Source organism: Saimiri boliviensis, chromosome 10 (genome assembly GCF_048565385.1).
Source record: "Saimiri boliviensis isolate mSaiBol1 chromosome 10, mSaiBol1.pri, whole genome shotgun sequence".
Lineage (NCBI taxonomy): Eukaryota > Metazoa > Chordata > Mammalia > Primates > Cebidae > Saimiri > Saimiri boliviensis.
Window position 1 is genome coordinate 4,285,296 of NC_133458.1, and position 25,843 is coordinate 4,311,138.

The 25,843-nt window shown below is 53.8% G+C and overlaps 1 protein-coding gene across 4 annotated transcripts in view; it reads right to left on the reverse strand.

The window, feature by feature from the left end:
• The window catches only part of DPP6 (dipeptidyl peptidase like 6), a 1,161,897-nt gene that overhangs the window by 18,047 nt on the left and 1,118,007 nt on the right, over positions 1–25,843 (reverse strand). For all 4 annotated transcript variants that reach the window (XM_039472700.2, XM_074378865.1, XM_039472699.2 and 1 more), the window contains exon 19: positions 2,189–2,258. In XM_039472700.2, the coding sequence (XP_039328634.1) occupies positions 2,189–2,258 (70 nt within the window). The remainder of the gene's footprint in view (positions 1–2,188; positions 2,259–25,843) is intronic.

A 25,843-nucleotide genomic window follows, 5' to 3' on the forward strand; every position in this document is an offset into this window, starting at 1 on the left:
TGCATGTGGGTGTGTGCGTGTGGGTGTGACCGTGTGTGTGCATGTGGGTATGCATGTGTGCACGTGTGTCTATGGGTTCATGTGTGTGCATGTGAGTGTGTGCATGTGGGTGGGTATCTGTGTGTGCATGTGTTTGCATGTGTGTGCATGTGTGTGCCTGTGTGTGTGCCTGCATGTGGGTGAGTGTGCCTGTCTGCGTGTGTGTGTGCATGAGTGTGCATGTGTGTGTGCATGTGGGTGTATCTGCCTGTGTGCCTGTGTGTATGTGTGTGTGTGTGAGCACATGTGGGTGAGTGTGCCTGTCTGTGCGTGTGTGCGTGTGCATGAGTGTGCATGTGTGTATGTGTGTGCATGTGGGTGTATCTGCCTGTGTGCCTGTGTGTGTGTGTGCACATGTGGGTGAGTGTGCCTGTCTGTGCCTGCGTGTGTGCGTGCGTGGGTGAGTGTGCATGTGTGTACATGTGTGTGTGCATGTGCGTGTATCTGCCTGTGCGCCTGTGTGTGTGTGTGCGTGCATGTGGGTGAGTGTGCCTGTGTCTCTGCATGCATGTGGGTGAGTGTGCGTGTGTGTGTGTGTGTGCATGTGGGTGTGACTGTGTGCATGTGGGTGAGTGTGCATGTGTGTACGTGTATGTGTGCATGTGGGTGTATGTGACTGTGTGCATGTGGGTGAGTGTGCATGTGTGTACGTGTGTGTGTGCATGTGGGTGTATGTGACTGTGTGCTTTTGGGTGAGTGTGCATGTGTGTACGCATGTGGGTGTATGTGACTGTGTGCATGTGGGTGAGTGTGCATGTGTGTACGTGTGTGTGTGCATGTGGGTGTATGTGACTGTGTGCATGTGGGTGAGTGTGCATGTGTGTACGTGTGTGTGCATGTGGGTGTATGTGACTGTGCGTGTGCTTGTGAGTGTGCATGTGTGTACGTGTGTGTGTGCATGTGCGTGTATGTGACTGCGTGTGCATGTGGGTGAGTGCGTGTGTGTGCATGTGGGTGTATGTGACTGTGTGTGCGTGTGCATGTGGGTGAGTGTGCGTGTGTGTACGTGTGTGTGCACGTGGGTATATGTGACTGTGCATGTGGGTGAGTGTGCATGTGTGTACGTGTGTGTGTGCATGTGGGTGTATGTGACTGTGTGTGCGTGTGCTTGTGAGTGTGCATGTGTGGCTGCTGGGAAAGCGTGAAAGCAGTCTAGATATTGAGGAAAGTGGGTTAATTGCAAAATGGAATCAGCTATTGGAATTTGTGCCTTGGGGCGTTTCTATAATGGAGGCTTTTGCTATTTAGGGACTCAGCCCTCAGGAAGGGAGCCGGGCTCCCCCAGCACGACACCAGGGTTAATCAGAGCTCCATCAGGTGCCGGAGGTTACTCAGGCACTGGCGTCCGTAACACAGCCCCGCGCAGGCCTCTACTCCAGCCAGCTCTCCCAGCCCACAACGGGCACGGGAGTTTCTCCTGCTTCGAGGTCTTGGAAAGACAGACCAGGAGGTGCATTGGGACATTTGCCCCATGGTCCAGGTGGCACCCTCTGCCCTGCCTCCTAGTATGGTGTGAGCACGTGGGCATCACCTAGACTCCAGGCTGCCAGGCAGCATTTGAACCCCTGCACAGGGCACCCAGCTGGCTCCCAGCATTGAGTTCCCTAATCAGACCCAATATCTTCAAGGAATTTACCAAGCACAAAATGTTGTTCTCAAAACCCAAACTGGAGGCTTTATTAATGAACATCAGAAAGAGCTGAACAGCTGAACAAATTCTTTGCTGGCAATGAAAGGGAATTCAGTGGCCAGAAATGCCAGCTAGGCTCCTATTTGAGGGAGACCCACAGGCCCAGCATGCAGGTCCCAGGCTCTGGCCAGCCTGTGTCTCTGTGTCTTGGTACCTGTCCCCTGCATGCCTCCTGGTGAGCCTATCATGCAAGATGCCACTATCATGATGCCAGCCGCCTTGCTTATGGTCACAGAATACACTGAGGCAGCCTGGGGAGGGGGTAGGTCACAGTATCCACTTTCTATTAACCTCTGGGGGTCTCCAAGAGTCAGAAAGAACCTGATGCTGGGATAAATGATCTTCTGTTTTCAGTTCGCAACAATATCATTTCTCCTGATTATCTTTTCTTAAGAGTTCAGTATTCACTTATCATGAGCGTCACGGAGCCCCAGAGCAAGCAGGCATGATGATACTTACACCACCAGGAGCAGAGGGTAGTGGGTGGTGTCGGTGAAGGTTGCTGGCTTCAGGATCTGCATGGGCAGGTCTGGGGAGAAGCAGAGCACAGCATGGGTTAGGGGGCAACGCTGGCCCTGGGGTGTTGGGCAGGCCCTTGGGTGACCATGGGGTGAGGATGCTCTGGATGGGGCCTGAGCGGAAGCACAGACAGAGACGGGCCAGGGTTTTCATCTTGAGGACTCTGGGCTGCTGTGCGGCCTTGGGCAAGCCACCCAACCTGTGTGAAGCTTCGTTTCTCTGTGTGACGCTTCAATTCAGTCTTGCATACGGGAGCGCACTGAGCGTAGAGAAGGCTCCATGGCCTGGGCACTTGCTAGCAGCAGAATTTCAGGCAGGGAAGGTGGTGCCCTGAGGGCAGGCAGGCTGACTGCAGCAGCAGTGTGCCTCTCAACATCTGCTGGGGGATGCTGACGATGGGTGTTTGGGAGCAGGGGAGCAGGGAGAGAAGAGTGGAGTGTAGGGGGAGACAGGGGGCTGCCCAGAGGGGAGAGGGTGCCGGCACACAGCCGTGCCTCTGCACAGAGCCAGGTGGCTCCGTGGGTCTCACTGCTGGCAGGTTTGAGGTGGGTGGCTCTGTGGCTGTGTTGGAGTGACAGCTGGAGGACGCCAGGGAAGAAAGGGGCAGCCCAGTGGATCCTGCAGCACCAAGGTCATTGGATCTGGTCCTGGGCAGTGTGAAATGCAGTGGGTGAGGGAGAGTGCGTAGGAACCAAGCCTCTGAAACCTGCTTCACCAATTCCTTCTGCGCCCCCTACCTCCCAGCAACCCTTCCCATCCAAATTGGATTTATTTATTGATGTTAACTATGACCCAGATTACCAAAGGCACAGCAATTAAATTGGAATTAGCGGCTTTTCAATACAGTGATGACGCAAATACACGGCAGGCTTGGGCAGCCGGCGGGGCAGCCAGCTCTGACCTTCTGACTGACTCCGAATCTTCTGACTGATTCGGGCTGAATGTTAATGGCTTGCAAATTGGCTCAGTGGCCCAGGGACTGGCGGGGAGGCAGGCCTTGCACCTCATCATTTAAATTCCATAAAAACATGGTCTGGGCTGCTCTCTGCCACTGATAAGCCCAAGGGCAGACCTTGGAAACCGGGTTCTGACTGGCTGAAACATTTCAGGGGAGACCTTCTGGAAGATGTCCTACTTTCTTTAAAAAAATGAAAAGAAAAGCATTAGCCTCTGGTAGCACAAATCAAAAAAACAAAACCAACCAGGTCGGTAGGGCGGACGTCTTTCAGATTTTCTGTGATCTCTAAGGGGGTCTTTCTGATCCAGGCCCACGCAGGCAGCCCACGCCTGCTCCTGGCATCTGTGCCCACCTGCCTTTCAAGGAAACCCCCTGCTGGACAGAGCGTGTGGCAAGGGTGGGAAGGGCTTTGTGCTTCTAAAGGTCTTTTCTGCATTTCCTAAGGGGCAGGGATGACAGCCACGCCCCAGTGCCGCAGGCCTGGGAAGCGTTACTGGGACAGCAGGGGTAGAGTGGGGCAATGGTCTCTCCATTAGGCTGGGATAATGCACACATTTCTCTCTCTCTCTCTCTCTCTCTCTCTCTCTCTCTTTCTTTTTCTTTCTTCCTTCCTTCCTTCCTTCCTTCCTTCGTTCCTCTTTTTCTTTCTCCTTCTCCCTCTCCCTCTCCCCTCTCCCTTTTTCCCCACCCCCCTTTTTCTTTCTTTCTTTTTTGTTGAAACAGAGTCTCATTCTGTCACCCAGGCTGGATTACAGTGGGTGATCTCAGGGCACTGTAACCTCCGCCTCCTGAGCCTCCTGAGTAGCTGGGATTACGGGTATGTGCCACCACACCCAGCTAATTTTTGTCTTTTTAGTAGAGACAGGGTTTTGCCACGTTGGCTAGGCTGGTCTCAAACTCCTGACCTCAAGTGATCCACCTGCCTCGGCCTCCCAAAGTGCTGGGATTACAGGCGTGAGCCACCACACCTGGCCAATACACACATTTCTTGGCTGGAGCAGATTGTCACAGCCTCTTTCTGTTTTTGTTTTTGTTTTTTATTGAGACAGAGGCTAGTCTCACTCTGTTGCCAAGGCTTGAGTACAGTGGCACAATTTTGGACCACTGCAACCTCCACCTTCCAGGTTCAAGTGATGCTCATGGCTCAGCCTCCCAAGTAACTGGGACTACAGGATGTACCATCATGCCCGGCTAATTTTTGTATTTTTGGTAGAGATGAGGTTTCACCACACTGGCCACAGGCCGATCACATAGGCTGATCTTGAACTCCTGACCTTAAGTGATCAGCGCTCCTCGGCTTCCCAAAGAAATGGGAATACAGGCATAAGCCACCATGTCCAGTCCTTGTGTATGGTTTTCTTAAGTTTCTCATCTCTAGGGTAGGCATGGTGCCTCACACCTATAATCCTAGCACTTTGAGAGGCTGAGGCAGGAGGATAGCTTGAGCCCAGTAGTTCAAGACCAGTCTGGGCAACACAGTGAGACCCTGTCTCTACTAAAAAAAAAATGTAGCTGTGGTCCCAGCTACGCAGGAGACTGAGGTTCGAGGATCACTTGACTTGGGAGGTAAAGGCTGCGTAAGCCGAGACACTGCATTGCAGCCTGGGGGACACAGTGAGTCTCTGTCTTAAAAAAAACGTCCTTTCTTCCAGACCATTCCCTACTCATTTCCTTCATGTCCCCTTTCCTGGTGAGGTCACAGAGTATTTTGAGAGAAAGCCTCTGGACAGGAGTGTGTTGGGCCGGATTTGGAGTGCATCGCAATTCCAGAATGTTCTGACTTTCAGATGTGAATGCAATGTCGAGAAAAGTTCTGATAGAGCATGGCTTCCTGTGGCCAGATGGCGGGGCCGAAATTTTTTGCCCCGGCCTGCAGTGGGCTGCAGGGAGCGCATGGAGAGCTTGGGGGGCGGGGGGCGGAGAGGGTCCCGGTGCTATCCTGCAGGCTCCGGACCCGCCCATAGTGAACCACACTTGCCCTTGCCTCAGACAACTCGTGTTGCCCCCTTCCCTGGATTGCACTCTCTCTTCTTGTGAGCCCACCTGAAGCCGATTCCAGGGACCATGTTCACGTCCCACGTTCCGTGAGCATTCCCCCGCTCCGCCGGCCGGTTCTCAGGCTCTTCTCTGAACTCTCCTGCTCACTGCTTTCTGCCCTGTGCAACACAGCTTTGCAGCACGTACTGTTTGGGGGACCTGTTCCTTGCAGCACGTACTGTTTGGGGGACCTGTTCCTTGCAGCACGTACTGTTTTGGGGACCTGTTCCTTGCAGCACGTACTGTTTGGGGGACATGTGCCTTGCAGCACGTACTGTTTGGGGGACCTGTTCTTTGCAGCACGTACTGTTTGGGGTACCTGTTCCTTGCAGCACGTACTGTTTGGGGGACCTGTTCCTTTCAGCACGTTGTGTTTGGGGGACCTGCTCTTTGCAGCACAAACTGTTTGGGGGACCTGTTCCTTGCAGCACGTACTGTTTGGGGGACCTGTTCCTTGCAGCACGTACTGTTTGGGGGACCTGTTCCTTGCAGCACGTACTGTTTGGGGGACCTGTTCTTTGCAGCACGTACCGTTTGGGGGACCTGTTCCTTGCAGCACGTACCGTTTGGGGGACCTGTTCCTTGCAGCACGTACTGTTTGGGGGACCTGTTCCTTGCAGCACGTACTGTTTTGGGGACCTGTTCCTTTCAGCACGTACTGTTTGGGGGTACCTGTTCCTTGCAGCACGTACTGTTTGGGGGACCTGTTTCTTGCAGCACGTACTGTTTGGGGGTACCTGTTCCTTGCAGCACGTACTGTTTGGGGAACCTGTGCCTTGCAGCACGTACTGCTTGGGGGAGCTTTTCCTTGCAGCACGTACTGTTTCGGGGACCTGTTCCTTGTAGCACGTACTGTTTGGGGGACCTGTTGTTTGCAGCACGTACTGTTTTGGGGACCTGTGCCTTGCAGCAGGTGCTGTTTGGGGGACCTGTTCCTTGCAGCACGTACTGTTTGGGGGACCTGTTCCTTGCAGCACGTACCGTTTGGGGGACCTGTTCCTTGCAGCACGTACTCTTTGGGGGACCTGTTCCTTTTAGCACGTACTGTTTGGGGGACCTGTTCCTTTTAGCACGTACTGTTTGGGGGACCTGTGCCTTGCAGCACGTAGTGTTTGGGGGACCTGTTCCTTTCAGCACGTAATTTTTGGATGACCTGTTCCTTGCAGCACGTACTGTTTGGGGGACCTGTTCCTTGCAGCACATACTGTTTGGGGGACCTGTGCCTTGCAGCACGTAGTGTTTGGGGGACCTGTTCCTTTCAGCACGTAATTTTTGGATGACCTGTTCCTTGCAGCACGTACTGTTTGGGGGACCTGTTCCTTTCAACACGTACAGTTTGGATGACCTGTTCCTTGCAGCACGTACTGTTTGGGGGACCTGTTCCTTGCAGCACGTACTGTTTTGGGGACCTGTACCTTGCAGCAAGTACTGTTTTGGGGACCTGTTCCTTGCAGCACGTACTGTTTGGGGGAGCTGTTCCTTGTAGCACGTACTGTTTGGGGGACCTGTTCCTTGCAGCACGTACTGTTTGGGGGACCTGTACCTTGCAGCACGTACTGTTTTGGGGACCTGTTCCTTGCAGCACGTACTGTTTGGGGGTACCTGTCCCTTGCAGCGCGTACTTTTGGGGGACCTGTTCCTTGCAGCACGTACTGTTTGGGGGAGCTGTTCCTTGCAGCACGTACTGTTTGGGGGACCTGTTCCTTGCAGCACGTACTGTTTGGGGGACCTGTTCCTTACAGCACGTACTGTTTGGGGGACCTGTTCCTTGCAGCACGTATTGTTTGGGGGACCTGTTCCTTGCAGCACGTACTGTTTTCGGGACCTGTTCCTTGCAGCACGTACTGTTTCGGGGACCTGTTTTTGTAGCACGTACTTTTTGGGGGACCTGTTCCTTGCAGCATGTACTGTTTGGGGGACTTTTTCCTTGCACCACGTACTGTTTGGGGGACCTGTTATTTGCAGCACCTACTGTTTGGGGGATCTGTGCATTGCAGCACGTACTGTTTGGGGGAACTGTTCTTTGCAGGACGTACTGTTTGGGGAACCTGTTCATTGAAACAAGTACTATTTGGGGGACCTGTTCCTTGCAGCACGTACTGTTTGGGGGACCTGTTCCTTGCAGCACGTACTTTTTGGGGGACCTGTGCCTTGCAGCACGTACTGTTTGGGGGACGTGTTCCTTTCAGCACGTACTGTTTGGGGGACCTGTTCCTTGCAGCACGTACTCTTTGGGGGACCTGTTCCTTTTAGCACGTACTGCTTGGGGGACCTGTTCCTTTTAGCACGTACTGTTTGGGGGACCTGTGCCTTGCAGCACGTACTGTTTGGGGGACCTGTTCCTTTCAGCACGTAATTTTTGGATGACCTGTTCCTTGCAGCACGTACTGTTTGGGGGACCTGTTCCTTTCAGCACGTACAGCTTGGATGACCTGTTCCTTGCAGCACGTACTGTTTGGGGGACCTGTTCCTTGCAGCACATACTGTTTGGGGGACCTGTTCCTTGCAGCACGTACTGTTTGGGGGACCTGTTCCTTGCAGCACGTACTGTTTGGGGGACCTGTTCCTTGCAGCACGTACTGTTTGAGGGACCTGTTCCTTGCAGCACGTACTGTTTGGGGGACCTGTTCCTTACAGCACGTACTGTTTTGGGGACCTGTTCCTTGCAGCACGTACTGTTTCGCGGACGTGTTCCTTGTAGCACGTACTGTTTGGGGGACCTGTTCCTTGCAGCACGTACTTTTTCGGGGACCTGTTCCTTGCAGCAAGTACTGTTTGGGGGACGTGTTCCTTGCAGCACGTACTGTTTGGGGGACCTGTTCCTTGCAGCATGTACTGTTTGGGGGACCTGTTCCTTGCAGCACGTACTGTTTTGGGGACCTGTTCCTTGCAGCATGTACTGTTTGGGGGACCTGTTCCTTGCAGGACGTACTGTTTGGGGGACCTGTTGTTTGCAGCACGTACTGTTTGGGGGACCTGATCCTTGCAGCAAGTACTGTTTGGGGGACCTGTTCCTTGCGGCACGTACTGTTTGGGGGACCCATTATTTGCTGCACGTACTGTTTGGGGGACCTGTTCCTTGCAGCACGTACTGTTTGGGGGACCTGTTCCTTGCAGCATGTACTGTTTGGGGGACCTGTTCCTTGCAGCACGTACTGTTTTGGGGACCTGTTCCTTGCAGCATGTACTGTTTGGGGGACCTGTTCCTTGCAGGACGTACTGTTTGGGGGACCTGTTGTTTGCAGCACGTACTGTTTGGGGGACCTGATCCTTGCAGCAAGTACTGTTTGGGGGACCTGTTCCTTGCGGCACGTACTGTTTGGGGGACCCATTATTTGCTGCACGTACTGTTTGGGGGACCTGTTCCTTGCAGCACGTACTGTTTGGGGGACCTGTTCCTTGCATCACGTACTGTTTGGGGGACCTGTTCCTTGCAGCAGGTACTGTTTGGGGGACCTGTTCCTTGCAGCACTTACTGTTTCAGGGACCTGTTCCTTGCAGCACGTACTGTTTGAGGGACCTGTTCCTTGCAACACGTACTGTTTGGGGGACCTGTTCCTTGCAGCAAGTAGTGTTTGGGGGACCTGTTCCTTGTAGCACGTACTGTTTGGGGGACCTGTTCCTTGCAGCACGTACTGTTTGGGGGATCTGTTCTTTGCAGCACGTACTGTTTGGGGGACCTGTGCCTTGCAGCACGCACTGTTTGGGGGACCTGTTCCTTGCAGTACGTACTGTTTGGGGGACCTGTTCCTTGCAGCACGTACTGTTTTGGGGACCTGTTCCTTTCAGCACGTACTGTTTGGGGGTACCTGTTCCTTGCAGCGCGTACTTTTGGGGGACCTGTTCCTTGCAGCACGTACTGTTTGGGGGACCTGTTCCTTGCAGCACGTACATTTTGGGGGACTGTCCCTTGCAGCATGTAATGTTTGGGGGACTTTTTCCTTGCTCCACGTACTGTTTGGGGGACCTGTTCCTTGCAGCACGTACTGTTTGGGGGACCTGTTCCTTGCAGCACGTACTGTTTTGGGGCCTGTTCCTTGTAGCACGTACTGTTTGGGGGACCTTTTCCTTGCAGCACGTACTGTTTGGGGGACCTGTTCCTTGTAGCACGTACTGTTTGGGGGACCTGTTCCTTGCAGCACGTACTGTTTGGGGGACCTGTTTTTTGCATCAAGCATTGTTTTGGGTAACCTGTTCCTTGCAGCACGTACTGTTTGGTGGACCTGTTCCTTGCAGCACGTACTGTTTGGGGGACCTGTTCCTTACAGCACGTACTGTTTTGGGGACCTGTTCCTTGCAGCACGTACTGTTTCGCGGACGTGTTCCTTGTAGCACGTACTGTTTGGGGGACCTGTTCCTTGCAGCACGTACTGTTTGGGGGACCTGTTCCTTGCAGCACGTACTGTTTGGGGGACCTGTTCCTTACAGCACGTACTGTTTTGGGGACCTGTTCCTTGCAGCACGTACTGTTTCGCGGACGTGTTCCTTGTAGCACGTACTGTTTGGGGGACCTGTTCCTTGCAGCAAGTACTGTTTGGGGGACCTGTTCCTTGCAGCACGTACTGTTTGGGGGACCTGTTCCTTACAGCACGTACTGTTTTGGGGACCTGTTCCTTGCAGCACGTACTGTTTCGCGGACGTGTTCCTTGTAGCACGTACTGTTTGGGGGACCAGTTCCTTGCAGCACGTACTGTTTGGGGGACCTGTTCCTTGCAGCACGTACTGTTTGGGGGACCTGTTCTTTGCAGCACGTACCGTTTGGGGGACCTGTTCCTTGCAGCACGTACCGTTTGGGGGACCTGTTCCTTGCAGCAAGTACTGTTTGGGGGACCTGTTCCTTGCAGCACGTACTGTTTGGGGGACCTGTTCCTTGCAGCACGTACTGCTTGGGGGAACTGTTGTTTGCAGCACGTACTGTTTTGGGGACCTGTGCCTTGCAGCAGGTGCTGTTTGGGGGACCTGTTCCTTGCAGCACGTACTGTTTGGGGGACCTGTTCCTTGCAGCACGTACTGTTTGGGGGACCTGTTCCTTGCAGCACGTACTGTTTGGGGGACCTGTTCCTTGCAGCACGTACTGTTTGAGGGACCTGTTCCTTGCAGCACGTACTGTTTGGGGGACCTGTTCCTTACAGCACGTACTGTTTTGGGGACCTGTTCCTTGAAGCACGTACTGTTTCGCGGACGTGTTCCTTGTAGCACGTACTGTTTGGGGGACCTGTTCCTTGCAGCACGTACTTTTTCGGGGACCTGTTCCTTGCAGCAAGTACTGTTTGGGGGACGTGTTCCTTGCAGCACGTACTGTTTGGGGGACCTGTTCCTTGCAGCATGTACTGTTTGGGGGACCTGTTCCTTGCAGCACGTACTGTTTTGGGGACCTGTTCCTTGCAGCATGTACTGTTTGGGGGACCTGTTCCTTGCAGGACGTACTGTTTGGGGGACCTGTTGTTTGCAGCACGTACTGTTTGGGGGACCTGATCCTTGCAGCAAGTACTGTTTGGGGGACCTGTTCCTTGCGGCACGTACTGTTTGGGGGACCCATTATTTGCTGCACGTACTGTTTGGGGGACCTGTTCCTTGCAGCACGTACTGTTTGGGGGACCTGTTCCTTGCATCACGTACTGTTTGGGGGACCTGTTCCTTGCAGCAGGTACTGTTTGGGGGACCTGTTCCTTGCAGCACTTACTGTTTCAGGGACCTGTTCCTTGCAGCACGTACTGTTTGAGGGACCTGTTCCTTGCAACACGTACTGTTTGGGGGACCTGTTCCTTGCAGCAAGTAGTGTTTGGGGGACCTGTTCCTTGTAGCACGTACTGTTTGGGGGACCTGTTCCTTGCAGCACGTACTGTTTGGGGGATCTGTTCTTTGCAGCACGTACTGTTTGGGGGACCTGTGCCTTGCAGCACGTACTGTTTGGGGGACCTGTTCCTTGCAGTACGTACTGTTTGGGGGACCTGTTCCTTGCAGCACGTACTGTTTTGGGGACCTGTTCCTTTCAGCACGTACTGTTTGGGGGACCTGTTCCTTGCAGTACGTACTGTTTGGGGGACCTGTTCCTTGCAGCACGTACTGTTTTGGGGACCTGTTCCTTTCAGCATGTACTGTTTGGGGGACCTGTTCCTTGCAGGACGTACTGTTTGGGGGACCTGTTGTTTGCAGCACGTACTGTTTGGGGGACCTGATCCTTGCAGCACGTACTGTTTGGGGGACCTGTTTTTTGCATCAAGCATTGTTTTGGGTAACCTGTTCCTTGCAGCACGTACTGTTTGGGGGACCTGTTCTTTGCGGCACGTACTGTTTGGGGGACCCATTATTTGCTGCACGTACTGTTTGGGGGACCTGTTCCTTGCAGCACGTACTGTTTGGGGGACCTGTTCCTTGCAGCACGTACTGTTTGGGGGACCTGTTTTTTGCATCAAGCATTGTTTTGGGTAACCTGTTCCTTGCAGCACGTACTGTTTGGTGGACCTGTTCCTTGCAGCACGTACTGTTTGGGGGACCTGTTCCTTACAGCACGTACTGTTTTGGGGACCTGTTCCTTGCAGCACGTACTGTTTCGCGGACGTGTTCCTTGTAGCACGTACTGTTTGGGGGACCTGTTCCTTGCAGCACGTACTGTTTGGGGGACCTGTTCCTTGCAGCACGTACTGTTTGGGGGACCTGTTCCTTACAGCACGTACTGTTTTGGGGACCTGTTCCTTGCAGCACGTACTGTTTCGCGGACGTGTTCCTTGTAGCACGTACTGTTTGGGGGACCTGTTCCTTGCAGCACGTACTGTTTGGGGGACCTGTTCCTTGCAGCACGTACTGTTTGGGGGACCTGTTCCTTGCAGCACGTACTGTTTGGGGGACCTGTTCTTTGCAGCACGTACCGTTTGGGGGACCTGTTCCTTGCAGCACGTACTGTTTGGGGGACCTGTTCCTTGCAGCACGTACTGCTTGGGGGAACTGTTGTTTGCAGCACGTACTGTTTTGGGGACCTGTGCCTTGCAGCAGGTGCTGTTTGGGGGACCTGTTCCTTGCAGCACGTACTGTTTGGGGGACCTGTTCCTTGCAGCACGTATTGTTTCGCGGACGTGTTCCTTGTAGCACGTACTGTTTGGGGGACCTGTTCCTTGCAGCACGTACTGTTTGGGGGACCTGTTCCTTGCAGCACGTACTGTTTGGGGGACCTGTTCCTTACAGCACGTACTGTTTTGGGGACCTGTTCCTTGCAGCACGTATTGTTTCGCGGACGTGTTCCTTGTAGCACGTACTGTTTGGGGGACCTGTTCCTTGCAGCAAGTACTGTTTGGGGGACCTGTTCCTTGCAGCACGTACTGTTTGGGGGACCTGTTCCTTGCAGCACGTACTGTTTGGGGGACCTGTTCCTTACAGCACGTACTGTTTTGGGGACCTGTTCCTTGCAGCACGTATTGTTTCGCGGACGTGTTCCTTGTAGCACGTACTGTTTGGGGGACCTGTTCCTTACAGCACGTACTGTTTGGGGGACCTGTTCCTTGCAGCACGTACCGTTTGGGGGACCTGTTCTTTGCAGCACGTACCGTTTGGGGGACCTGTTCCTTGCAGCACGTACCGTTTGGGGGACCTGTTCTTTGCAGCAAGTACTGTTTGGGGGACCTGTTCCTTGTAGCACGTACTGTTTGGGGGACCTGTTCCTTGCAGCACGTACTGCTTGGGGGAACTGTTGTTTGCAGCACGTACTGTTTTGGGGACCTGTGCCTTGCAGCAGGTGCTGTTTGGGGGACCTGTTCCTTGCAGCACGTACTGTTTGGGGGACCTGTTCTCTGCAGCACGTACTCTTTGGGGGACCTGTTCCTTGTAGCACGTACTCTTTGGGGGACCTGTTCCTTTTAGCACGTACTGTTTGGGGGACCTGTTCCCTGCAGCACGTACTTTTTGGGGGACCTGTGCCTTGCAGCACGTACTGTTTGGGGGACGTGTTCCTTTCAGCACGTACTGTTTGGGGGACCTGTTCCTTGCAGCACGTACTCTTTGGGGGTCCTGTTCCTTGCAGCACGTTCTTTTTGGGGGACCTGTTCCTTGCAGCACGTACTATTTGGGGGACCTGTTCCTTGTAGCACGTACTGTTTGGGGGACCTGTTCCTTGCAGCACGTACTGTTTGGGGGACATCTTCCTTGCAGCACGTACTGTTTGGGGGACCTGTTCCTTGCAGCAAGTACTGTTTGGCGGACCTGTTCCTTGTAGCACCTACTGTTTGGGGGACCTGTTCCTTGCAGCACGTACTGTTTTGGGAACCTGTTCCTTGCAGCATGTACTGTTTGGGGGACCTGTTCTTTGCATCAAGCATTGTTTTGGGGACCTGTTCCTTGCAACACGTACTGTTTGGTGGACCTGTTCCTTGCAGCATGTAGTGTTTGAGGGACCTGTTCCTTGTAGCACGTAGTGTTTGGGGGACCTGTTCCTTGCAGCAAGTACTGTTTGGGGGACCTGTTCCTTGCAGCACGTACTGTTTTGGGGAGCTGTTCCTTGCAGCACGTACTGTTTCGCGGACGTGTTCCTTGTAGCACGTACTGTTTGGGGGACCTGTTCCTTGCAGCACGTACTTTTTGGGGGACCTGTTCCTTGTAGCACGTACTGTTTGGGGGACCTGTTCCTTGCAGCACGTACCGTTTGGGGGACCTGTTCCTTGCAGCACGTACCGTTTGGGGGACCTGTTCTTTGCAGCACGTAACGTTTGTGGGACCTGTTACTTGCAGCAATATTGTTTGGGGGACCTGTTCCTTGTAGCACGTACTCTTTGGGGGACCTGTTCCTTTTAGCACGTACTGCTTGGGGGACCTGTTCCTTTTAGCACGTACTGTTTGGGGGACCTGTTCCTTTCAGCACGTACAGTTTGGATGACCTGTTCCTTGCAGCACGTACTGTTTGGGGGACCTGTTCCTTGCAGCACGTACTGTTTGGGGGACCTGTTCCTTGCAGCACGTACTGTTTGGGGGACCTGTTCCTTGCAGCACGTACTGTTTGAGGGACCTGTTCCTTGCAGCACGTACTGTTTGGGGGACCTGTTCCTTGCAGCACGTACTGTTTGGGGGACCTGTTCCTTGCAGCACGTACTGTTTGGGGTTACCTGTTCCTTGCAGCACGTCCTGTTTGGGGGACCTGTTCCTTACAGCACGTACTGTTTTGGGGACCTGTTCCTTGCAGCACGTACTGTTTCGCGGACGTGTTCCTTGTAGCACGTACTGTTTGGGGGACCTGTTCCTTGCAGCACGTACTTTTTGGGGGACCTGTTCCTTGTAGCACGTACTGTTTGGGGGACCTGTTATTTGCAGCACGTACTGTTTGGGGGATCTCTTCCTTGCAGCACGTACTGTTTGGGGGACCTGTTCCTTGCAGCACGTACTGTTTGGGGTACTTGTACCTTGCAGCAGATCCTGTTTGGGGGAACTGTTCCTTGCAGCTCGTACTGTTTGGGGGACCTGTGCCTTGCAGCACGTACTGTTTTGGGGACCTGTTCCTTGTAGCACGTACTGTTTTGGGGACCTGTTCCGTGCAGCACGTACTGTTTGGGGTTACCTGTTCCTTGCAGCGTGGACTGTTGGGGGACCTGTTCCTTGCAGCACGTACTGTTTGGGGCACCTGTTCCTTGCAGCACGTACTGTTTTGGGGACCTGTTCCTTGCAGCACGTACTGTTTGGGGGACCTGTTCCTTGCAGCACATACTGTTTGGGGGACCTGTTCCTTGCAGCACGTAGTGTTTTGGGGACCTGTTCCTTGCAGCACGTACTGTTTGGGGGACCTGTTCCTTGCATCACGTACTGTTTTGGGGACCTGTTCCTTGCAGCACGTACTGTTTGGGGGATCTGTTCCTTGCAGCACGTACTGTTTGGGGGACCTGTTCTTTGCAGCACGTAGTGTTTTGGGGACCTGTTTCTCGCAGCACGTACTGTTTCGCGGACCTGTTCCTTGCAGCACGTACTTTTTGGGGGACCTGTTCCTTGTAGCACGTACTTTTTGGGGGACCTGTTATTTTCACCACGTACTGTTTGGGGGACCTGTTCTTTGCAGCACGTACTCTTTGGGGTACCTTTTCCTTGCAGCACGTACTGTTTGGGGGACTTGTGCCTTGCAGCACGTACTGTTTGGGGGACCTGTTCCTTGCAGCACGTACTGTTTGGGGGACCTGTTCCTTGCAGCACGTACCGTTTGGGGGACCTGTTCCTTGCAGCTCGTACTGTTTGGGGGACCTGTGCCTTGCAGCACGTACTGTTTTGGGGACCTGTTCCTTGCAGCACGTACTGTTTTGGGGACCTGTTCCGTGCAGCACGTACTGTTTGGGGTTACCTGTTCCTTGCAGCACGTCCTGTTTGGGGGACCTGATCCTTGCAGCATGTACTGTTTGGGGGACCTGTTCCTTGCAGCACGTACTGTTTGGGGGACCTGTTCCTTGCAGCACTTACTGTTTCAGGGACCTGTTCCTTGCAGCAGGTACTGTTTGGGGGACCTGTTCCTTGCAGCACGTACTGTTTGAGGGACCTGTTCCTTGCAACACGTACTGTTTGGGGGACCTGTTCCTTGCAGCACGTACTGTTTGGGGGACCTGTTCCTTGTAGCACGTACTGTTTGGGGGACCTGTGCCTTGCAGCACGTACTGTTTTGGGGCCTGTTCCTTGTAGCACGTACTGTTTGGAGGACCTGTTCCTTGCAGCACGTACTGTTTTGGGGACCTGTTCTTTCAGCACGTACTGTTTGGGGGTACCTGTTCCTTGCAGCGCGTACTTTTGGGGGACCTGTTCCTTGCAGCACGTACTGTTTGGGGGACCTGTTCCTTGCAGCACGTACTTTTTGGGGGACTGTCCCTTGCAGCATGTAATGTTTGGGGGACTTTTTCCTTGCACCACGTACTGTTTGGGGGACCTGTTCCTTGCAGCACGTACTGTTTGGGGGACCTGTTCCTTGTAGCACGTACTGTTTGGGGGACCTGTTCCTTGCAGCACGTACTGTTTTGGGGCCTGTTCCTTGTAGCACGTAGTGTTTGGGGGACCTGTTCCTTGCAGCACGTAGTGTTTGGGGGACCTGTTCCTTGTAGCACGTACTGTTTGGGGGACCTGTTCCTTGCAGCACGTACTGTTTGGCGGACCTGTTCCTTGTAGCACGTACTGTTTGGGGGACCTGTTCCTTGCAGCACGTACTGTTTGGGGGACCTGTTCCTTGCAGCACGTACTGTTTGGGGGACCTGTTCCTTGCAGCACGTACTGTTTGGGGGACCTGTTCCTTGCAGCACGTACTGTTTTGGGGCCTGTTCCTTGTAGCACGTACTGTTTGGGGGACCTGTTCCTTGCAGCACGTACTGTTTGGGGGACCTGTTCCTTGAAGCACGTACTGTTTTGGGGCCTGTTCCTTGTAGCACGTACTGTTTGGGGGACCTTTTCCTTGCAGCACGTACTGTTTGGGGGACCTGTTCCTTGTAGCACGTACTGTTTGGGGGACCTGTTCCTTGCAGCACGTACTGTTTTGGGGACCTGTGCCTTGCAGCAGGTGCTGTTTGGGGGACCTGTTCCTTGCAGCACGTACTGTTTGGCGGACCTGTTCCTTGTAGCACGTACTGTTTGGGGGACCTGTTCCTTGCAGCACGTACTGTTTTGGGGACCTGTGCCTTGCAGCAGGTGCTGTTTGGGGGACCTGTTCCTTGCAGCACGTACTGTTTGGGGGACCTGTTCCTTGTAGCACGTACTGTTTGGGGGACCTGTTCCTTGCAGCACGTACTGTTTTGGGGACCTGTGCCTTGCAGCAGGTGCTGTTTGGGGGACCTGTTCCTTGCAGCACGTACTGTTTGGCGGACCTGTTCCTTGTAGCACGTACTGTTTGGGGGACCTGTTCCTTGCAGCACGTACTGTTTGGGGGACCTGTTCCTTGAAGCACGTACTGTTTTGGGGCCTGTTCCTTGTAGCACGTACTGTTTGGGGGACCTTTTCCTTGCAGCACGTACTGTTTGGGGGACCTGTTCCTTGTAGCACGTACTGTTTGGGGGACCTGTTCCTTGCAGCACGTACTGTTTGGGGGACCTGATCCTTGCGGCACATACTATTTGGGGGACCTGTTCTTTGCGGCACGTACTGTTTGGGGGACCTGTTCCTTGCGGCACGTACTGTTTGGGGGACCTGTTCCTTGCAGCATGTACTGTTCTGGGGACCTGTTCTTTGCATCAAGTATTGTTTTGGGGACCTGTTCCTTGCAACACGTACTGTTTGGGGGACCTGTTCCTTGCAACACGTACTGTTTGGGGGACCTGTTCCTTGCAGTACGTACTGTTTGGGGGACCTGTTCCTTGCAGCACGTACTGTTTGGGGGACCTGTTCCTTGCAGCACATACTGTTTTTGGGACCTGTTCCTTTCAGCACGTACTGTTTGGGGGTACCTCTTCCTTGCAGCGCGTACTTTTGGGGGACCTGTTCCTTGCAGCACGTACTGTTTGGGGGACCTGTTCCTTGCAGCACGTACTTTTTGGGGGACTGTCCCTTGCAGCATGTAATGTTTGGGGGACTTATTTTTTGCACCACGTACTGTTTGGGGGACCTGTTCCTTGCAGCACGTACTGTTTGGGGGACCTGTTCCTTGCAGCACGTACTGTTTTGGGGCCTGTTCCTTGTAGCACGTACTGTTTGGGGGACCTTTTTCTTGCAGCACGTACTGTTTGGGGGACCTGTTCCTTGCAGCACGTACTGTTTGTGGGACCTGTTCCTTGCAGCACGTACTGTTTGGGGGACCTGTTCCTTGCAGCATGTACTGTTTGGGGTACCTGTACCTTGCAGCACATCCTGTTTGGGGGACCTGTTCCTTGCAGCACGTACTGTTTGGGGTACCTGTACCTTGCAGCACATCCTGTTTGGGGGACCTGTTCCTTGCAGCTCGTACTGTTTGGGGGACCTGTTCCTTGCAGCACGTACTGTTTTGGGGACCTGTTCCGTGCAGCATGTACTGTTTTGGGGACCTGTTCCTTGCAGCACGTACTGTTTTGGGGACCTGTTCCGGGCAACACGTACTGTTTGGGGCACCTGTTCCTTGCAGCACGTACTGTTTTGGGGACCTGTTCCTTGCAGTACGTACTGTTTCTGGGATCTGTTCCTTGTAGCACGTACTGTTTGGGGGACCTGTTCCTTGCAGCACGTACTTTTTCGGGGACCTGTTCCTTGCAGCAAGTACTGTTTGGGGGACGTGTTCCTTGCAGCACGTACTGTTTGGGGGACCTGTTCCTTGCAGGACGTACTGTTTGGGGGACCTGTTCCTTGCAGCACGTACTGTTTTGGGGACCTGTTCCTTGCAGCACGTACTGTTTGGGGGACCTGTTCCTTGCAGGACGTACTGTTTGGGGGACCTGTTCCTTGCAGCACGTACTGTTTGGGGGACCTGATCCTTGCAGCACGTACTGTTTGGGGGACCTGTTCCTTGCGGCACGAACTGTTTGGGGGACCCATTATTTGCTGCACGTACTGTTTGGGGGACCTGTTCCTTGCAGCACGTACTGTTTGGGGGTCCTGTTCCTTGCATCACGTACTGTTTGGGGGACCTGTTCCTTGCAGCAGGTACTGTTTGGGGGACCTGTTCCTTGCAGCACGTACTGTTTGGGGGACCTGTTCCTTGCAGGACGTACTGTTTGGGGGACCTGTTCCTTGCAGCACGTACTGTTTGGGGGACCTGTTCCTTGCAGCACGTACTGTTTGGGGGACCTGTTCCTTGTAGCAAGTATTGTTTGGGGAACCAGTTCCTTGCAGCATGTACTGTTCGGGGGACCTGTTCTTTGCATCAAGTATTGTTTTGGGGACCTGTTCCTTGCATCACGTACTGTTTGGGGGACCTGTTCCTTGCAGCACGTACTGTTTGGGGGACCTGTTCTTTGCATCAAGCATTGTTTTGGGGACCTGTTCCTTGCAACACGTACTGTTTGGTGGACCTGTTCCTTGCAGCATGTAGTGTTTGAGGGACCTGTTCCTTGTAGCACGTAGTGTTTGGGGGACCTGTTCCTTGCAGCAAGTACTGTTTGGGGGACCTGTTCCTTGCAGCACGTACTGTTTTGGGGAGCTGTTCCTTGCAGCACGTACTGTTTCGCGGACGTGTTCCTTGTAGCACGTACTGTTTGGGGGACCTGTTCCTTGCAGCACGTACTTTTTGGGGGACCTGTTCCTTGTAGCACGTACTGTTTGGGGGACCTGTTCCTTGCAGCACGTACCGTTTGGGGGACCTGTTCCTTGCAGCACGTACCGTTTGGGGGACCTGTTCTTTGCAGCACGTAACGTTTGTGGGACCTGTTACTTGCAGCAATATTGTTTGGGGGACCTGTTCCTTGTAGCACGTACTCTTTGGGGGACCTGTTCCTTTTAGCACGTACTGCTTGGGGGACCTGTTCCTTTTAGCACGTACTGTTTGGGGGACCTGTTCCTTTCAGCACGTACAGTTTGGATGACCTGTTCCTTGCAGCACGTACTGTTTGGGGGACCTGTTCCTTGCAGCACGTACTGTTTGGGGGACCTGTTCCTTGCAGCACGTACTGTTTGGGGGACCTGTTCCTTGCAGCACGTACTGTTTGAGGGACCTGTTCCTTGCAGCACGTACTGTTTGGGGGACCTGTTCCTTGCAGCACGTACTGTTTGGGGGACCTGTTCCTTGCAGCACGTACTGTTTGGGGTTACCTGTTCCTTGCAGCACGTCCTGTTTGGGGGACCTGTTCCTTACAGCACGTACTGTTTTGGGGACCTGTTCCTTGCAGCACGTACTGTTTCGCGGACGTGTTCCTTGTAGCACGTACTGTTTGGGGGACCTGTTCCTTGCAGCACGTACTTTTTGGGGGACCTGTTCCTTGTAGCACGTACTGTTTGGGGGACCTGTTATTTGCAGCACGTACTGTTTGGGGGATCTCTTCCTTGCAGCACGTACTGTTTGGGGGACCTGTTCCTTGCAGCACGTACTGTTTGGGGTACTTGTACCTTGCAGCAGATCCTGTTTGGGGGAACTGTTCCTTGCAGCTCGTACTGTTTGGGGGACCTGTGCCTTGCAGCACGTACTGTTTTGGGGACCTGTTCCTTGTAGCACGTACTGTTTTGGGGACCTGTTCCGTGCAGCACGTACTGTTTGGGGTTACCTGTTCCTTGCAGCGTGGACTGTTGGGGGACCTGTTCCTTGCAGCACGTACTGTTTGGGGCACCTGTTCCTTGCAGCACGTACTGTTTTGGGGACCTGTTCCTTGCAGCACGTACTGTTTGGGGGACCTGTTCCTTGCAGCACATACTGTTTGGGGGACCTGTTCCTTGCAGCACGTAGTGTTTTGGGGACCTGTTCCTTGCAGCACGTACTGTTTGGGGGACCTGTTCCTTGCATCACGTACTGTTTTGGGGACCTGTTCCTTGCAGCACGTACTGTTTGGGGGATCTGTTCCTTGCAGCACGTACTGTTTGGGGGACCTGTTCTTTGCAGCACGTAGTGTTTTGGGGACCTGTTTCTCGCAGCACGTACTGTTTCGCGGACCTGTTCCTTGCAGCACGTACTTTTTGGGGGACCTGTTCCTTGTAGCACGTACTTTTTGGGGGACCTGTTATTTTCACCACGTACTGTTTGGGGGACCTGTTCTTTGCAGCACGTACTCTTTGGGGTACCTTTTCCTTGCAGCACGTACTGTTTGGGGGACTTGTGCCTTGCAGCACGTACTGTTTGGGGGACCTGTTCCTTGCAGCACGTACTGTTTGGGGGACCTGTTCCTTGCAGCACGTACCGTTTGGGGGACCTGTTCCTTGCAGCTCGTACTGTTTGGGGGACCTGTGCCTTGCAGCACGTACTGTTTTGGGGACCTGTTCCTTGCAGCACGTACTGTTTTGGGGACCTGTTCCGTGCAGCACGTACTGTTTGGGGTTACCTGTTCCTTGCAGCACGTCCTGTTTGGGGGACCTGATCCTTGCAGCATGTACTGTTTGGGGGACCTGTTCCTTGCAGCACGTACTGTTTGGGGGACCTGTTCCTTGCAGCACTTACTGTTTCAGGGACCTGTTCCTTGCAGCAGGTACTGTTTGGGGGACCTGTTCCTTGCAGCACGTACTGTTTGAGGGACCTGTTCCTTGCAACACGTACTGTTTGGGGGACCTGTTCCTTGCAGCACGTACTGTTTGGGGGACCTGTTCCTTGTAGCACGTACTGTTTGGGGGACCTGTGCCTTGCAGCACGTACTGTTTTGGGGCCTGTTCCTTGTAGCACGTACTGTTTGGAGGACCTGTTCCTTGCAGCACGTACTGTTTTGGGGACCTGTTCTTTCAGCACGTACTGTTTGGGGGTACCTGTTCCTTGCAGCGCGTACTTTTGGGGGACCTGTTCCTTGCAGCACGTACTGTTTGGGGGACCTGTTCCTTGCAGCACGTACTTTTTGGGGGACTGTCCCTTGCAGCATGTAATGTTTGGGGGACTTTTTCCTTGCACCACGTACTGTTTGGGGGACCTGTTCCTTGCAGCACGTACTGTTTGGGGGACCTGTTCCTTGTAGCACGTACTGTTTGGGGGACCTGTTCCTTGCAGCACGTACTGTTTTGGGGCCTGTTCCTTGTAGCACGTAGTGTTTGGGGGACCTGTTCCTTGCAGCACGTAGTGTTTGGGGGACCTGTTCCTTGTAGCACGTACTGTTTGGGGGACCTGTTCCTTGCAGCACGTACTGTTTGGCGGACCTGTTCCTTGTAGCACGTACTGTTTGGGGGACCTGTTCCTTGCAGCACGTACTGTTTGGGGGACCTGTTCCTTGCAGCACGTACTGTTTGGGGGACCTGTTCCTTGCAGCACGTACTGTTTGGGGGACCTGTTCCTTGCAGCACGTACTGTTTTGGGGCCTGTTCCTTGTAGCACGTACTGTTTGGGGGACCTGTTCCTTGCAGCACGTACTGTTTGGGGGACCTGTTCCTTGAAGCACGTACTGTTTTGGGGCCTGTTCCTTGTAGCACGTACTGTTTGGGGGACCTTTTCCTTGCAGCACGTACTGTTTGGGGGACCTGTTCCTTGTAGCACGTACTGTTTGGGGGACCTGTTCCTTGCAGCACGTACTGTTTTGGGGACCTGTGCCTTGCAGCAGGTGCTGTTTGGGGGACCTGTTCCTTGCAGCACGTACTGTTTGGCGGACCTGTTCCTTGTAGCACGTACTGTTTGGGGGACCTGTTCCTTGCAGCACGTACTGTTTTGGGGACCTGTGCCTTGCAGCAGGTGCTGTTTGGGGGACCTGTTCCTTGCAGCACGTACTGTTTGGGGGACCTGTTCCTTGTAGCACGTACTGTTTGGGGGACCTGTTCCTTGCAGCACGTACTGTTTTGGGGACCTGTGCCTTGCAGCAGGTGCTGTTTGGGGGACCTGTTCCTTGCAGCACGTACTGTTTGGCGGACCTGTTCCTTGTAGCACGTACTGTTTGGGGGACCTGTTCCTTGCAGCACGTACTGTTTGGGGGACCTGTTCCTTGAAGCACGTACTGTTTTGGGGCCTGTTCCTTGTAGCACGTACTGTTTGGGGGACCTTTTCCTTGCAGCACGTACTGTTTGGGGGACCTGTTCCTTGTAGCACGTACTGTTTGGGGGACCTGTTCCTTGCAGCACGTACTGTTTGGGGGACCTGATCCTTGCGGCACATACTATTTGGGGGACCTGTTCTTTGCGGCACGTACTGTTTGGGGGACCTGTTCCTTGCGGCACGTACTGTTTGGGGGACCTGTTCCTTGCAGCATGTACTGTTCTGGGGACCTGTTCTTTGCATCAAGTATTGTTTTGGGGACCTGTTCCTTGCAACACGTACTGTTTGGGGGACCTGTTCCTTGCAACACGTACTGTTTGGGGGACCTGTTCCTTGCAGTACGTACTGTTTGGGGGACCTGTTCCTTGCAGCACGTACTGTTTGGGGGACCTGTTCCTTGCAGCACATACTGTTTTTGGGACCTGTTCCTTTCAGCACGTACTGTTTGGGGGTACCTCTTCCTTGCAGCGCGTACTTTTGGGGGACCTGTTCCTTGCAGCACGTACTGTTTGGGGGACCTGTTCCTTGCAGCACGTACTTTTTGGGGGACTGTCCCTTGCAGCATGTAATGTTTGGGGGACTTATTTTTTGCACCACGTACTGTTTGGGGGACCTGTTCCTTGCAGCACGTACTGTTTGGGGGACCTGTTCCTTGCAGCACGTACTGTTTTGGGGCCTGTTCCTTGTAGCACGTACTGTTTGGGGGACCTTTTTCTTGCAGCACGTACTGTTTGGGGGACCTGTTCCTTGCAGCACGTACTGTTTGTGGGACCTGTTCCTTGCAGCACGTACTGTTTGGGGGACCTGTTCCTTGCAGCATGTACTGTTTGGGGTACCTGTACCTTGCAGCACATCCTGTTTGGGGGACCTGTTCCTTGCAGCACGTACTGTTTGGGGTACCTGTACCTTGCAGCACATCCTGTTTGGGGGACCTGTTCCTTGCAGCTCGTACTGTTTGGGGGACCTGTTCCTTGCAGCACGTACTGTTTTGGGGACCTGTTCCGTGCAGCATGTACTGTTTTGGGGACCTGTTCCTTGCAGCACGTACTGTTTTGGGGACCTGTTCCGGGCAACACGTACTGTTTGGGGCACCTGTTCCTTGCAGCACGTACTGTTTTGGGGACCTGTTCCTTGCAGTACGTACTGTTTCTGGGATCTGTTCCTTGTAGCACGTACTGTTTGGGGGACCTGTTCCTTGCAGCACGTACTTTTTCGGGGACCTGTTCCTTGCAGCAAGTACTGTTTGGGGGACGTGTTCCTTGCAGCACGTACTGTTTGGGGGACCTGTTCCTTGCAGGACGTACTGTTTGGGGGACCTGTTCCTTGCAGCACGTACTGTTTTGGGGACCTGTTCCTTGCAGCACGTACTGTTTGGGGGACCTGTTCCTTGCAGGACGTACTGTTTGGGGGACCTGTTCCTTGCAGCACGTACTGTTTGGGGGACCTGATCCTTGCAGCACGTACTGTTTGGGGGACCTGTTCCTTGCGGCACGAACTGTTTGGGGGACCCATTATTTGCTGCACGTACTGTTTGGGGGACCTGTTCCTTGCAGCACGTACTGTTTGGGGGTCCTGTTCCTTGCATCACGTACTGTTTGGGGGACCTGTTCCTTGCAGCAGGTACTGTTTGGGGGACCTGTTCCTTGCAGCACGTACTGTTTGGGGGACCTGTTCCTTGCAGGACGTACTGTTTGGGGGACCTGTTCCTTGCAGCACGTACTGTTTGGGGGACCTGTTCCTTGCAGCACGTACTGTTTGGGGGACCTGTTCCTTGTAGCAAGTATTGTTTGGGGAACCAGTTCCTTGCAGCATGTACTGTTCGGGGGACCTGTTCTTTGCATCAAGTATTGTTTTGGGGACCTGTTCCTTGCATCACGTACTGTTTGGGGGACCTGTTCCTTGCAGCACGTACTGTTTGGGGGACCTGTTATTTGCAGCACGTACTGTTTGGGGGACCTCTTCCTTGCAGCACGTACTGTTTGGGGGACCTGTTCCTTGCAGCTCGTACTGTTTGGGGGACCTGTGCCTTGCAGCACGTACTGTTTTGGGGACCTGTTCCTTGCAGCACGTACTGTTTTGGGGACCTGTTCCGTGCAGCACGTACTGTTTGGGGTTACCTGTTCCTTGCAGCGTGGACTGTTGGGGGACCTGTTCCTTTCAGCACGTACTGTTTTGGGGACCTGTTCCTTGCAGCACGTACTGTTTGGGGCACCTGTTCCTTGCAGCACGTACTGTTTTGGGGACCTGTTCCTTGCAGCACGTACTGTTTGGGGGACCTGTTCCTTGCAGCACATACTGTTTGGGGGACCTGTTCCTTGCAGCACGTAGTGTTTTGGGGACCTGTTCCTTGCAGCACGTACTGTTTGGGGGACCTGTTCCTTGCATCACGTACTGTTTTGGGGACCTGTTCCTTGCAGCACGTACTGTTTGGGGGATCTGTTCCTTGCAGCACGTACTGTTTGGGGGACCTGTTCTTTGCAGCACGTAGTGTTTTGGGGACCTGTTTCTCGCAGCACGTACTGTTTCGCGGACATGTTCCTTGCAGCACGTACTTTTTGGGGGACCTGTTCCTTGTAGCACGTACTTTTTGGGGGACCTGTTATTTTCACCACGTACTGTTTGGGGGACCTGTTCTTTGCAGCACGTACTCTTTGGGGTACCTTTTCCTTGCAGCACGTACTGTTTGGGGGACTTGTGCCTTGCAGCACGTACTGTTTGGGGGACCTGTTCCTTGCAGCACGTACTGTTTGGGGGACCTGTTCCTTGCAGCACGTACCGTTTGGGGGACCTGTTCCTTGCAGCTCGTACTGTTTGGGGGACCTGTGCCTTGCAGCACGTACTGTTTTGGGGACCTGTTCCTTGCAGCACGTACTGTTTTGGGGACCTGTTCCGTGCAGCACGTACTGTTTGGGGTTACCTGTTCCTTGCAGCGTGGACTGTTGGGGGACCTGTTCCTTGCAGCACTTACTGTTTCAGGGACCTGTTCCTTGCAACACGTACTGTTTGGGGGACCTGTTCCTTGCAGCACGTACTGTTTGGGGGACCTGTTACTTGTAGCACGTACTGTTTGGGGGACCTGTGCCTTGCAGCACGTACTGTTTTGGGGCCTGTTCCT